The sequence below is a fragment of the Hakea prostrata genome, chromosome 3 (assembly GCF_041222555.1).
Source record: "Hakea prostrata isolate BN-2017 chromosome 3, UWA_Hpros_2, whole genome shotgun sequence".
NCBI classification, from domain to species: Eukaryota; Viridiplantae; Streptophyta; class Magnoliopsida; order Proteales; family Proteaceae; genus Hakea; species Hakea prostrata.
In genome coordinates, this window is record NC_142602.1 from 40,431,640 (window position 1) to 40,446,836 (window position 15,197).

The following is a 15,197-nucleotide window of genomic DNA, read 5'->3' on the forward strand; positions in this document are numbered from 1 at the left end:
CTCAGTGAGACATCCAAGATAAATTATTTATGACAGTTTTGACTTAATAGATCCAAACACTTCCTCTTGTAAAGTCAATATATTGGAAATCCTTGAGTGCAAGAGGAGAAACCAAGAATAAAAGGACACCCATTTTTTGATGGCTACAAATAAGAATCCAGGGCATAAGAATATTTTGGTTGTCTTTAGTTTTTATAAAACAAATGCAAAATACATATTTTTAAGACTAAAAGTGATGGATCAAACATAGCAGTCCATATGAAAATGACCCAATAAAATTAGTTAAATGGCTCGCGTCGAGCTTGCTGATTCTGTGCGCTTCCTAAGCGGGAAAATGCCGCTCTTATCAACTGCCCCATTCAATTTCGGTCCCTCCTCCATATTGAACCCTAAACCCGTTCTTCTTCCCTCGTTCTCCCAAAAACCCTCGTTCTCTATCTTCTCTTCTTCTCTACGCGCCCACCTTAGCTTGAAACATTTTCCTCTATTCAGTGTCTCAGCAACCTCAGACGCAAACCAAGACTCGAATTCCAAGCCAAAGACTAGACGGCGCCGTCAAAAAAGCGAAATTTCAGATGACCCAGTTGAGAAATCCAGCGAAATCTTCCCTGCAACAAAGCCTCGGAAGCCAAGGCGTGGAAGGAAGAGCGAAGCATCTGCAGTTGAGGATTTCGTTCGTGACTCACTGGAACGAACTTTTGTGTCCATTAGGCAACAAAACTCGGAAGCTTTGGGGGATAAGAAAGTTTTGAAGGATAAAGTAAAAGAAGATGATGATGATGCAGATGATGAGGATGATAGGGGTGAGGATGAGGATGAGGATGAGGATGATAGGGATGAGGATGAGGATGAGGATGATGGTGAAAGTATGAGGAGGAAGATGAGGGTTGTTGAGGAAGAAAACCCAGATTGGCCATTGGATGCGGATGTTGGCTGGGGGATTCGGGCTTCGGAGTACTTTGAGAAACATTCGATTAGGAATGTGGTTACAGAGGATGGTGTTGAGATTGATTGGGAAGGAGAGACTGATGATAGCTGGGTAAAAGAGATAAATTGCTTAGAATGGGAGAGCTTCGCTTTTCATCCTAGCCCTCTGGTTGTTCTGGTTTTCGAAAGATACAACAGGTAATATATGTTTTCCATTTTTTCAAATGTTATATAAAACACAACTTTTAAAGCATTATTTTGTCTAGCTCGTGTTCTTCCATTTTTCTTGGATTTTGTGTGTAGTAAACTTGGTATATCTTATACAAGGGAGATTTGCAAAGGGTTAACCCAGTTAAGTTGAATATCGGTAAGGGTCACTATGGGCCACAAGAATGATAAATAGCTCAAGTTAAGAGTATAATGGGAATTCTGCAAGTTCTCATCCATGGAAGACCCTATAGGACTTAAAAAGAGGTTTATGAATAATTTTTTGTAGTTCATCCTTGTTTGTAATTTCATAAACTTATGTATTCTACCTTAGATGATGACAATCATAGTAGAACTGCGGCGGTGAGTAGGACTACAGCCCTTGATATCCAACTTAAAACAACTTTGAAACTTTAAAAATATCCTAGGCGTATTATGTTCAACCAAACCAATAAAACCTGATTAAATAGGCAGGCAAAGACTCAATTGGTTTCTGATGTAGAATCAAAGACCAAAAGAAGACCATGGAACCAAGACCAGATGGACCAGCCCCGGTTAAGCCATCTAAACAGCTAGTTGGTCTTCTAGAAGGGCCAATATGAGATTATATTGAGATTTTATTCTTCGGAGATTGAGAAGCTTAGTTTAGCTTTTGTTTTGATAAATACTAGTTTCTAATTCTTATATTAGCTGATCTATTAAGCATAGTTTTTATTTTAGGATTTGCTACTTTCATTCGGTTGCTAAGGTTTTCTAAGTCTATATTTTCAATTTTAAAAAGTTTCTATTTCTTTAAAGCTTTAGCCAAGCAATAAATAGGCCATTTAATTGCAATAGAAGAAGACTTCTAGAGAAATTAAAATCGCCAGCCATGTTACCATTGCTTATGGAGTAATCCATGAACCAAAACTGAGATAGCTGTGGGTGAGAGACCTAGGTAAATCCTTTATCATTCCATGCATATTATCCCTAAGACTCCTTCCATTCAATTTGAATTATAGCCTCATCTGAACCCTAATTTCTTTTTATTTTTTATTTTTTATTTTTTATTTACATTCCTAAAGTTTCTCGACAACCCCATGAATATTAGGACTCGCCCTGTCATTCAAACATTTAGTCGGTCATTTAATTTACTTTGTCAGGCATAATCCTAAGCCCTCAGCCCCCAGTAAACATTCCTTCGTCCTAAAACTTTACAACAGTGTGGATTGGAATCAGTTAAGGGTGGTTCTTTTTCTTAATTTTGTCAGTGTCGCTAACTTCTATGGACTGCCAATGACAAGGCTGCACCAGGGCTGGCCTAAAATGACCATAAATGTGGTTGTGAAGAATGACATGCATATTCTGGGTCTTGCGTGAAGTATGGCCTTTGATAGAGCCTATTTGAGGGCAAGGATCCACGTTGTCGAAACCATGTAGCTGAGGGTTTTTTTCTGAGTTGTTGGGCTACTCCTGTTCCTCTTTAACTTTCCTCTTTGATTTTCCATTTCTCACTTTTCTGATTTCTTGTCTCCTTTTTTTTATTCTTTATTCCCTCCTTTTGTGCAGATCTCAGTTTTCCCTACTTTGTTTTGAAAAGATTGATATAGTCCTAGATTGGTAGGAGACCAAGTTGGATATATGGGATCTGGGATGGACTGATAAGCTCAGGTGGGTCAAGAAAGGGTTGTAGGTCTCCAAATCCTTCTACCACTTCCAGATCTCTTCTTGCTCTTAGAATCTGCTACTGCTTTTTATGCTTGACTTGTGATTTTAATCTGCAATTAAACAACTCTTGTAAACTCTTAACTTCCTGTACCTCTGTATCTGTTCTGTTAATTTCTGCAATTATGTTTTTCTTAGTTTTCCTAGTTATAGTAGGGTTTCTCAGAAAGCTACTACTCTGTTCTTATTTTTTTCTGTCAAGCTTTATAAACTATCCAATTTTTCAACTAATTTTGATTCAGATTAGCCCAAGACTTGATTACTGATAAGCAAGACCCATACTACAAGCCATCTCGTGCCATAGAACCAGGACAACAAGAAATCCCCGTACACCACTATTAAAATTCCTGAAATAATCCTTCAACTACAGTTTCTGACGTACCTGAGTTTGTTGCTGGAGTTCCTTTTATTGCATTGTGGGCTTTCTCGTTTGACTGCTTTTTAGCTAACTTTCCATTAGATGTGCTGAAGTTTGGAGTTTGTGTTCCATTTCCAATAGAGTAATAGACAACTCAAATATCTGGCTGCTCAAGTTTTGATGGTCGTATTGTGTTCTAGACCAAGTGGTATTCGTGCATATTTTTTACGAAGTTGGTTTGTCAAAAGTCAGTTGAACTATGATAATTTTGGTCAATGGCATCTAGTTAGAAGAGGAGGAGAAGAAGAAGAAAACCAGAATAAGTGGTGGGAGAGAGATGCATTAGAAAGCATCGGGAGAGTAAAATCCCCATCCCCCCGACGGTTCCAACATTTAATGGGAGTACAATATATCAAAAAGTATGTATACTAATGTAATTATATATGAAAAGGAGACTGAATAGAAGAGAAGAAGAAGAAGACCAGAATAAGAGGTGGGGAGAAATGCATTAGAAAGCAAATCCCTCCCTCCACCCCCCCTCTGATGGTTCCAACATATAATGAGAGTACAAATATCAAATGGAAGTATCCTAATCTAATTTTATATGAAAAGGAGACTGAATAATAGCAATATTAAAAGCACCTAAAAATATATAGAGGATTTATAGGATAAATTATAAAATTACTGTGTTCACAAGTACTTCACGTGAACGGTACTGTCATTTTGTTCAATACTTTTAACACTTACATTTAGTTCAAAGAGAATTACAAGACGAATATAGCTCCTACCTAATTAAGCCTAAAGCCTAATAGGAAACTTAGAGTAGGACACTAATAACTAGTGACCTAAAACAATAAGAAAGCCACGATAGGGGGAGTCCCCCAACTGCGTTGCATCTTGTCTCTAACAATAATCACTCCCAGAACTCATTGTTTTGTTTTTTCTTCACCTTGAATCCAATAACCAATGGGATGGTAGGAATGGGTATTATCCTGCAATGATTACACTTATTTGCTTCCTTATCCTCTGTTGAGAAGTTATAGAAGTTTACTTATTGTGTTATATCCTATCCCAGCATGGTGTATAGGAAAACTCTAAGTTGCACTGTACTTACATACGTTGCTGATTTTATGACTAAAGTTACCTTGATGTGTTCTTTTATAGGGCAGCAGAAAACTGGAAGTTCTTGAAGGAGCTAGGGAATGCAATCAAGGTCTATTGGAATGCAAAAGACCGATTACCTCCTCGGGTATTCTGAACTTCCATCTGCCCATGGAATGCCAATTCATTTTGTCTGCCCTTTTTGGGCTTTTGGTTATGAGACTCCCCAGTTTGTGAACCATTAAGCAACTTGATCTTCTGTTTCTGCACAACAGGCAGTTAAGATTGATATCAACATTGAGAGAGACTTAGCTTATGCCCTAAGAGTGAGAGAATGTCCACAAATATTGTTCCTACGGGGAAACAAAATCTTATACCGTGAGAAAGGTAACACTCAAAATTTTTAAAAAGCTTGACTTCATCTGATATTTGCTAATGAATTAGTAGGTTGAAGTTCCATGAACCAATATTTGGTGATGTGCAGATTGTCGAACAGAGGATGAGTTGGTTCAGTTGATTGCACATTTATACTACAACGCAAAGAAGCCTTCATGGGTACTTGATGAATGTTTAGCTCCACCTTATTAGTCATTAATCCAGGTACTCAACTATACATGAAGCTTAAAAAATATTTATTGCTCTATTCTAATCAACATATTTTTTTATTCTTTATAACAGATAGTAATAAAAACAATAACACAGTTACTATATTTTGAATGGTTCATGTTAATATGCCTATGATAATTAAGATGACCCATCTACAGCCTGATACTGAACTACAATTGCAGAATTCTGGACACATTATTTTTGTTCTCCCGTTTCCTCCTGGCACAGGAAAACAAGCGGAAGCATTGTGCTGTTGGATTTAGTCACCTTCAGAACATAGGTTCAATATATAGATCTGCTTGAGTCACTCTTGTGACTCACCTTTGAGTCTGTTACATCCCTACATACTTTTGGTATTGTGTTCCTTTATGCTTCAGTCTTGGTGATGTCCAAACTAGTTTCATATATGGACTTAATGTTAAGAGTTTTTTATGCGTGGGTCCTCTTAGTAGAATATAAACTGATGTTGGGTTCCCTTAGTGTAGCAAATTACGGCAGTCCCACAGCAACTAACACTGTCTCTCAGCATTAAGTTTTTTCAAATTTCAAACTTGGAAGGACCAAAATACCCCTCAGGTTTTCTAATGGCCAAAATAGGCCCCCTACATATCATATTTTCATTCTTATGCGAACGATCCTAATACTCAACAAACCATTCTAATACAATTGAACAGCATGGAAGAAATAAGCGAAACAGTTGCAACCAATGGCGTTCACACAACTGAAAGGTCAGTTGTTTTTCTCATGGCTGAATTTATCTTCGCAAAACAACAGTAGAGTATATATCAGTATTACACTCTTCATAACACTAAACATGAAACTCTCTCTTGATAAATGGAGAATGCAGGTAACCACATGATCACTGTGAATCGAAATCAAAGTTCTTGCTTTTGGTCATTGCCGATTTTGGCCTTTTTAGCGTCACCGTCTGCAATGCTGATGACTGTGGAACCCTTAGTCTTCTCCAGAGACAGCTTTGCAGTGGAGATGGTGAGAACGCTATTCTCCAGCTAAGCTTGAACTGAATCCGAGTCCATGTCTTCAGACAGATGGAACTGCCTCCAAACTTGCCAAAAAACCTCTCCATGTGGTGCCAGTGATCCCCTTTCTTTTCCTCTTCCTTCTTCCTCTTCCCACTCACTCAAGCACTTTGTTCTCGTCCATTTCGATTTTGAGTTTCATCTCTCTTCAGCCCTAATTAACACACGCCACGACCAATTTCAGAATATTGGATTAAATCAATATCCAAGAAATCAGAAGCAGTGAGAAACACTATTTAATTACGTACAAGAATATCGAGTATTATGAAATGTGTTTCGGGAGTTTCTTTCTAGTCAACCCTAGCAGGAGAGACGATCATGTCATCCTTCTCCAGTTTGAAGGGTAATCATTCCAGTATTCTGAATGGATCTGGTAACCTATCCTGCAAGAAATCCGACCACTGACTAGGCAGCCGATCCAAAAATGGCAGCAGTGAGCGAGTGATGGTGGAAGAAGCATCACCGGCTACAAGTATAGGATCGTGGTATTAGGATCGTTCAAATAAGAATGAAAATATGATGGGGGGGGGGGCTGTTTTGGTCATTAAATAACCTGGGGTATTTTGATCATTTCAAGTTTGGAATTTGAAAAACACTTAATGGTGAGAGAGGGGTTAGTTGTTTGGAACCCAGACATAATTTATTGATGAAGGGAACCCAACATTAGTTTATGTTCTACTAGGAGAACCCACGTGTAAAAACTCTATTTAACAAATAGTTCAGGTCACTGAACAATCCTGTCCTAGTTCAATTCTGTTGTTTCAGCTCCTCCAAATCAGACTTAATCTTTTCTCTGAGCTTCATCCAACTGCAAGTGATTATAATGCTGCCTTTGTCACTATAGCATTTAATCTTTAGCTTTTTATCCATCTTGTTACCCTCAAATAGAAGTTCTATCAACTTTTCCTTCTTTCTCTTTATAGTTGTACTGGGTGCTATAAAGTAGTGGCAAATGACTGATTTTCACATTAAAATTAATTATAGCTGTACAATTCGATGTTGCTCTCATCAGATGTTCTATTTTGTTATAAGCCTTTAATGGACTGCTGCAAGTCTTTAGCAGATTACAGAAGCCTTCCTATTTGTTTAGATGTATTATAAAAGAATACATCGATACAACAATATGCTAATCCACCTTTTCTTTTAATGAAAATTCTTAATTGTTTAAATGTTTGGTGCAGGTGACACACTGTCTCTCAAGATGTAGTTGATCGATAGCCATTCTAACTCGAGCCAGGTATAAGACTTGTGGTTCTGCTGTACACAACTTTAACAAGGTTGAACTTCAAACAGTTTGGGTGAAGTATTAAGGAATACAAAACGACATCAGGGAACCTACACAGTAGATTCAACTTGGTTGATGAGTTTAAAGACTGGTTGCAAGGAAAACTGCTATGTGATTGTTTGCTTGCCAGGACAGAAGAGAGCTATATCCTAGTAATGATTAAAATTGTAATGTTTGTCTAATATATTAACGATAAATGTTTTTATACATTTAAATATAATCTAATTGAAAGTTAGGTTTTAAAGAAACCTTGCATTATCATGTAACATTAGAAAAAGAAGATCCATCTGTCTATGATGGAGGCCAAGAATGGAAAGCTAAATGGGATGTATTAAATTTTGTCTATTGTGATAGTGAGAAGCATTTTGCTTCTTAGTTGCTCTTATGTAGTTGCAAGCAACGGAGACAAAAAGATTGAGATGGAAAGCTTTGAGCATATGATCTTAGAGATCCTACAGCTAGGTTTTGTCAGAAGTGGATTCAACTTCTCTGAATTCAATGCTCTATGGTTCCAAATATTTCCCAATAAGAATATCTTTAGTCTCCAGCCACCCTTCAAATGAAGGGTTTGGACCTGAAACAACATATTTTCCATACTTCTTGATTTCTAAATCTCTCTAAATGGAGAATTAGTTTGTTAAAACAAAATAAACATTTGGAAGGACTTTTGAATGCTTTCCTCTTAACACTGATCTTTGTACACCAGAACTCTCAGCATTTCTACTCATTTATCTACTTACACAAAAGTTTGATGAACTAATAATTAACTGATAATGAGATAACACTTCACTAATCTCAATTTTCCTGTCAAATAGAAGTGTTGTCCGTCCACCTATAACGACATTCTTTTCTTCTTTTTCTGGGTCATATTTTCACATTATTCCTAACGAAGGATTCATTACAACCAGAGCAGCAATTTAAGTTGAATCATTCTCAATAGATTCTAGCTTTTAGCATTTAAGAACATCTTTGAAATCTCAAAGTTCACCTAAAATTCTGACTCATCTTTTGAGAAGTCTTAGAAGAAGGTTTACCCTGTGATAACAAACTGCAGCATGTAAGTTAGGTGAATTAAGAGACATCGTCTCATATCAAATTTTGAACCAGTACTGGCCAATACATTTCGGTGGCAATTTTATATAAAGGTGGTGAGGCCTGTTACATGAATCACCATGGAGAATCAAACCTTGTTCTAACCTCTTCACTAAAAGATGGTGGTCATTGCCAACTGAACCAACCTCTGATAGTCAAATGCTACATTTTGCCACAAAACATAAACAATCGTTTCACATTAGGTTATGTAAGCTGTTTCAAAAGCCCAACCATTATAGAATTGCTTCAAGCCTTGCCTATCGAGAGAATCAAATAAAACATAAGAAAGAGAGGGAGAACCCTGATTAATTTTTTTTTTGGGACAAGTAAGTTGTACCAAGCAAACCCTAAAAAGGAGAAAACCCTGATACATACTGTGTTATCTTCTGCCATTCCAGCCTGAAAGATACTTCTTCAGACCAAAGAAGCTTGTGGTGATGGGTTTGAAGTGTCACGGGTTCTTATAGGATAGAAACTGAAGTAGTTTGTTATGAAGAGAAGACGAGACTGGCCATGTAGTTGATTGGGTAGAGGAAGTCATAGGGATGTACAAAACTTGGAAAGAGACCCTTTAAGAGGTTGAGAATTTAAGATGGATCCATTTTTCTCCATTGTGCATGGAAAATAATAACAGTTACAGACTTTCATTACAAACAAATTTGATTCACCTTAAGTTGCCTCAACTCCACTTCAGATCTATTGGTTCAACCCTTATTGTTGCACCATTTATTACTCAATTGTTGTTTGTTTCCTTGCTCTGCTGATACAAATTAACTGTCCGCTATACAAATCTTTATCCATGCAAACATCCCAAGGGAGCGAGGGGAAATATATAGGAAGGTCAGTAGTAAGTAGTCTTAAACCTGTCATTATGAAGTGTGGGAAATTGTATTTTTATTGGTGGAAGAGTATATATATTGAAAGGGAAGAGTGTCTTAGGTAACCTACAGTCCTGAAACTTTTCTTTTGTCTCCTATCAACCTCAACCTTCTTCTACATCCAATAATTTTAAAATTACTCTGTGCTTCTTTCCACAGTACCTCATGCATTACTTACCATTTGAGCATTCCTCTGAACACCAAAGGACCAACTCCTGGCATCACCAAGGAAATTCAAGCCATCAGTTTGATTCATTAGGGTTCTCTCCCTAGAGAAACAGAGCACAATGACCTGCATAACCTGATTTAGGCATAAGACCTAAAATGGCACTGTCAGTGAATATATAAACAAAATAAAGTTATATAAAAGACATGATTTAACAGACCATACTAACTAGTTATATACTTGAAAAGAAAAGAGACCCAATGAAATGTAACACAATTTTCAATATCAATTGGTTAATCGCTTCTTTGTATCTTGGGGTTTCCTTCATATGGCTCACACGTGGCCATAAAGCACATTTGGGCCTTTTCTTTTCAGTAAATTTTCAATCTATTTGAAAAAAGGAAGAACCTGATGTTCTTGAAATACAACAGGAAACTTTGTTACCTTTTTAAAGGCAATCATAGTTGAGCTACACCGTAGAATATGATGAGATCAGACAAAGTTGTAAGATGAGCAGAAAAAAGAGATTGATATTCCCAACCATCAACTCAAATAATGAACACTGTTCTAAACCAAAAAAAAAAAGACTACAAGAGTGCTATTTATTGGTAGAATGCTGACAGATTTTTCCGATGAACAAGCCATTGGCCCTGGCTTTTTTTTTTTTTGTGGTGTGTGTGTGGGGGGGGGGGGGGAGCATTATGATCTGCTAGAGGGGGGAGGCTGCAAAGAGGACCCTAAACCCCTAGTAACAACATTGTGCCTGTTCCTTGGGGTATCCAGAATACGGAGGTGGGGGTGACTACTGTCATTAGGAAAAACCATCAAAGTAGATGGCTTTATTGAGTCCAATGATCTAGAGTTGGAGGTCCATCTGCTAAAGCTGTGCTCCCACAATAAGTGAGAAACTACAGCTCCAAGCACCACCAGTAAATAAAAATAGTGGAGACTGGGAAGGATCTCAATACCCACAACCAATCTTGAGCAAAACCACAAAAGCATCTAAAGCAGACAAATGGATGAAACAGCTTTCTCCCAGATGGAACTGGCCCTATTTATTGTCAAATATACAGGGTTTTATGGCCCTGAGGCTGAAAGCACTGGCATGTGCACACAAGGAACTGAATACATCATTGGTGCAGCATAAGATCATCAAAACCCAAATAAAGATGTTCCCTAACAATTTACTCTTTTGCCATAATCAGTTTCACAAGTTTCACATAACCTATTAGCTCTTAGCACAATAATCCTGTACTGGAATGCTTTGAAGTATGTTTGTTAGTACTTTTTTGCTTACAGAACACATAATATCATATGGTTTCTCAAGTGGATTTTTGAGGCACTATGTTGTGATCTAACACTGTCAAAAATTTGAAAAATAAACCCCAAACCATAGTATCAGTAGGAAGCTTGCATCTGATTTAATTGCTGAGCAACTCTTAGACCATTAGGAAAGGACATTTCAATAACAGCACATACTAAATACAAGGCTCTGAAGTTAAAAGCATACCTTCCCAAACAAATCATCTCATACTACTTATAGCTATGACAGTTTCTAAGAAGGAGAGTTGATTTGGGTTGTAATCAGTTATGGTTTTACTCTCTTTTTTTTTTTTTTGGGGGGGTGTTTGGGGGAGGGAAAAAAAATCTCTTACAATCAATTGATAGCAAACAAATCATTGCTCATCTGCCTTAGAATTGGCTTGGAATTTACATCATTAGGGAGGCAAACTCAAGTGCTGCAAGAGGTGCTTTCAATCTCCAGATGCTTTTCAAATCAGTGAAAAGGAAATTTGATATTTGTTTGCCTCTATACCAGTGACAGATGGGGTTTTCCGCCAAAGAAAAAATTAATTTAATATTCCTACATCAAAATCACAGTGTATTTTCTCAGATGACTAAAATTTTCTTTTTCTTTTTCTTTTCCTGGTGAAACTCAAATGAAGTAACTAAAACACAAAATAAAATCTGGATTTGGATGCATTTGATTTTCAAAAGTAAATAAGAATACATGTAAACAAATTCATTCTAGAAGGGCAATTATCATCCTAATTACAGAAACTGGATTGGAACATAAATTTTAAAGAGTAATAGATCCACATTAGAAAATTATATTATAGTGGACCAAATAATCAAAGTGCCTCCAAATACTCCTGTTGCTTCTTTTGGAATGCATAGCCAATGCTTATTCTTCCAGTTTCCCTTCCAATCAAAGGACTGGAGAACTTGAGGTTGAGTGGAAATGGATTAGGAAAACATTAAAGGGAAGTCATGTTTATATCCAATCTGTAAGGATGCATTTAGAGCTTGTTTCTCTCTTGTTTCTGCTACTGACTCCCATTTTTTCTTGTTGTGCGATTGGAAGGAGGGGGGGAGGGGTTCCCTCCTTTGTTTAATCTTGGACATTTAAGTGCTAAACTGTGCTGCAATGTTTATATGACTGGCTGCATCCAAGCCCAGCAACACAGACCATTCAAGCTAATTTTGAAAATGGCAGAAAGAAAAGAAGCTACATTGCAAGAATAGAATACATAAGAGGAAGAAACCCACAGGAAAGGACACTCATAAGGAATTTGGAAGGGTATCCATAGAAACTCTATGCAGCTTTTCCGATAAAATAGACAAAAACCCAGAATCAAACTGAGGTTCACATGCATATATCTCACTGGCTAAACCACTATTCAGACTGTAATATATATTCAGCATCAAGTGCTCTCGGTTTTAAAATAAAAAAATTGAGAAACTCGAGAGTAGTTCTAACCTCAGTGAGAAATTAGCATCATCAGAAATCAATCCAGTTAATTCTAAAATCTTCAAACCCTTCTTTTTCCCCTTTTGGGCAAATCTTCAATTTGATAAGCATAAACAAAACATCCCTCAGTATCCAGAGGAACCCATAGCTAATACACAAAAGCCAGATGGAAAACATGGTTTGCAATCAGAAATATCAGGAACAGGGCACTATTTGAGGACTATCTCAGAGATATGTTAGGAACAGAGTATTTAAGGACTACCTACCTAACAGGCTAATCCATACATGACTCAAATTGTAGCAAAGGTAAATAAATATGTATAGTGGAAACAGAATCTAGCCTTAGTCATCGCCGTAAGCCCTAAATCGGTAACGTTCTCGGTAGGGACCGTTGAAGAAGAGATCGGCTTCGAACCATTTCGGATAGCGAACAAGGTCTCCAGCCACGAAGCTCATGAAGCGTTCGCTGCCATCAGGAACTACTCTGACCTCTCCTTCTTCAATGTAAACAAGTTGGTCAACGTGCCAGTCCCATGGAAAATTGCACTTCCCCGTCTTCCAAACCGACCATCTATTAACACCAAGCTCTTCCAGCCGCTCCTTCGATACTTCTCTCTCCACTCTCACGTTGTAGAGCTGTTCCAGTGGTTTCTCTACTCTCATCGCTTTCAATGTACCAATCGAGCTTCGCTGGGCGACGACATTGGCGCCATGAATCCCAGCAAATGAAGGACAGGGCCTGGAGGTGGTGGTGAAGCTCAGAGCAGCAGCAATCGGCACCGCCATTTGTGTTTTGGATTTCGTTAGCTCGATGGATATGATTTTTATTTGCGGCAGCACCTGGGAGCATACGGATAAATCAGACGGTTGTAAACTAAAGATCGAGGGTATATATATGTAAATATAAAATTTTATTTTTATATTTAAAGGCTTAAAAGTTTTGAAATTTACAAATCACATCCTGTCTGTTTCCGACCCAATCGCTCTGTGCTCCTCGCTCCATCTTCTTGTCATTCCACCATCATTGTCACTTGCACACCTTCGCCTATTCCAGCCAACCTTTTCCATGAATAAGAGACAACATATTAAAGTCTATAAATAGGGCCAAGATGCTCATGAGAGGTAGGTCATTCGAATATTCACAATCTTCTCACTTATTTTCCATTAAAGCTCTCTGAGAGCTCTAAAAACCCGACCTCTGGTCAACTACTGACTAAATCGTTGAAGATGCGACGCCGATCAAGACGATCGGCTCCATTTCTGATCAGTTCATTGTTTCGCAGGAAGTGAGAGCTTGATTCAGTCCAGTGAAGATCCAGATCGGTTCAGATTTGCTTGGTTTGGTGCTAGATCCTCGGTCCAGAGATCCGGCAAAATCTGCACCAACATTTGGCGCCATCTGTGGGAACCTAAGCAATAAGCTATGGCTCGGCTACCGGAAGAGCATGATGATTGACCGTTTATTCTTCGGCAATCTTTTTGTTCGGAGATCTTTGGCTCAGCGATCAAGTTTTTCTTCTAAGATTTGTCTTGGAAAAGCATCCGAATACTTTACGCGTTTTTCCCGACTAAGTTCCGTGTACTGCAAGCTAGATTTCACTCGGTTATGTGAATTTGAAGAAGAAATCGAGAGCTTCTCAACAAACAAATCCGTCATCTTCCTCCGTTCTTCTAGATCTAAGTATCTCTTTTTTCATATCTTAGATCTTAGTCACTATTCTTCCAGATCTAAGTATCTTCGTCTTCTCAAATCTTTGGATATCTGTCGTTGTTCTCTCACATCTAAGTATCTCTGTTTTCTAAGAACTTTATCACTCTTTTCTGAGAAGCATGAAGTTAAACCTGTTTTAAAGCCACCACAGAAAAGCTTTCTTGTTGCAGCGATTACACCAGATCGGCCATAGTTCACGATTCAGTTATACGCAACGAAGCGTATTTTCTATTTGTTCTTTTCTGTTTGTGTTAACTCTTCTTTAGTTTCTCCCAACCCTTCAAGATCTTCTAAGATATTCGTTTCAATGGAGATGAGTATGGCGAAGAAATTTACTTTTAATCGAAAGAGCAGAAGAAAAGCTTGGCCTGTTTTCAGATCTTAGATCACTTTTGTCGCCGTTCTTTCAGATCTAAATATCTTCGAATTCTCAGATCTTAGGTCTCGGCTGCCATTTTTCTAGATCTAAGCATCTCGGTTTTCTTAGATCTCTGCTATTCTCTCAGATCTAAAGTATCTCTATTTTCTAAGATCTCCATCGCTCCTTTTTGCAAATTCGTTTTTGTTGATCTCAACTCTTTGTTTCTTGGTATGCTTCATCCAAGGCTGCAAAAATGACAAATCCTCTTTTGGATGGAAAGAGACGCATATAACGTAATGATTATGTCCAGTTAAAATGGAAGCACTATGCGGATGTAATCTTGTGAACTGTGAAGCAGAGAACCTCTAGGCCTTACAGATCCATTTGACGGGATCGGTATCATTGAATCAAGGGAAATCTAACTTGATCGTCCTAGTTTGATTCGAGTTCTGAAGCATTGGGGGAGGAAGATAATGAAGGGCATCTTAGCAGGCTTCCATTACTGAGGGAGATACAGCTTAAAGTGCCTGCTCCAATCGCCCATCCATTCATGTGACCTTAAGCATCAACTATAACAGGATTTCACGCTGCTCTGTAATGGCTTCTTGCAGGCTACCTATCTTCTACACATGTCCAATCAAGGCTAAGGCAGATGACGAAGATGTCCTTAAGTCCGACTTACACGGGTTTCAAAATGGTTCAAGGAGACGGAGAGGAAGAGAAAGATGAAGGTGAAAGTCTATGTGAGGTTAATTCCTTCTTTGAGACATTTGACAAGCTTCCAAGCTCCAGTACTTCAATATCTCTGAGAATTCAGGCTTACAAGGTGGACTTCCTACAAAAACATGGTCACTACCGCTTCTGCAGAATTTCTCAGCATCTTCATGTAATATCTCAAGAAATTTGCTCCCATTTGGATCCTGCAATTCTGTTTTTGTTCTTGAACTGAATAGGAACAGCTTATCAGGGTCCATCTCGAACAGCATTGCCAACTGCTAGGCTTTTGAGA

General features: G+C 38.1%; 2 protein-coding genes across 5 annotated transcripts; one reads left to right on the forward strand and one right to left on the reverse strand.

Annotated features, from left to right (window-relative positions):
• The first annotated feature begins 256 nt into the window (after nt 1-256).
• LOC149022223 (thioredoxin-like fold domain-containing protein MRL7 homolog, chloroplastic) lies at nt 257-7,857 on the forward strand. Of its 3 annotated transcripts, none has more exons than XR_016172422.1 (6): nt 257-1,125; nt 4,361-4,445; nt 4,573-4,684; nt 4,782-4,897; nt 5,578-5,631; nt 7,125-7,857. XR_016172422.1 is itself a non-coding variant. In XM_089150396.1 (5 exons), the coding sequence occupies exons 1-4, from the start codon at nt 287-289 to the stop codon at nt 4,883-4,885; spliced, it is 1,140 nt and encodes a 379-aa protein (XP_089006522.1). In that variant the 5' UTR covers nt 258-286; the 3' UTR covers nt 4,886-4,897; nt 7,125-7,857. The 3 variants fall into 3 exon arrangements, 1 of the variants encoding a protein (XP_089006522.1); XR_016172423.1 differs by lacking the exon at nt 7,125-7,857 and adding an exon at nt 5,751-6,445; XM_089150396.1 differs by lacking the exon at nt 5,578-5,631 and having other exon boundaries at nt 258-1,125.
• A 266-nt stretch (nt 7,858-8,123) lies between these two features.
• Nucleotides 8,124-12,950, reverse strand: LOC149022224 (uncharacterized). Of its 2 annotated transcripts, none has more exons than XM_089150398.1 (2): nt 12,458-12,950; nt 8,124-9,499 (listed from the first exon to the last, which is right to left on the reverse strand). In XM_089150398.1, exon 1 carries the CDS (start codon nt 12,900-12,902, stop codon nt 12,459-12,461), a length of 444 nt encoding a protein of 147 aa, XP_089006524.1. In that variant the 5' UTR covers nt 12,903-12,950; the 3' UTR covers nt 8,124-9,499; nt 12,458. The 2 variants fall into 2 exon arrangements, with proteins under 2 accessions (XP_089006524.1, XP_089006523.1); XM_089150397.1 differs by having other exon boundaries at nt 8,124-9,517.
• Between the last annotated feature and the right edge of the window lie 2,247 nt (nt 12,951-15,197).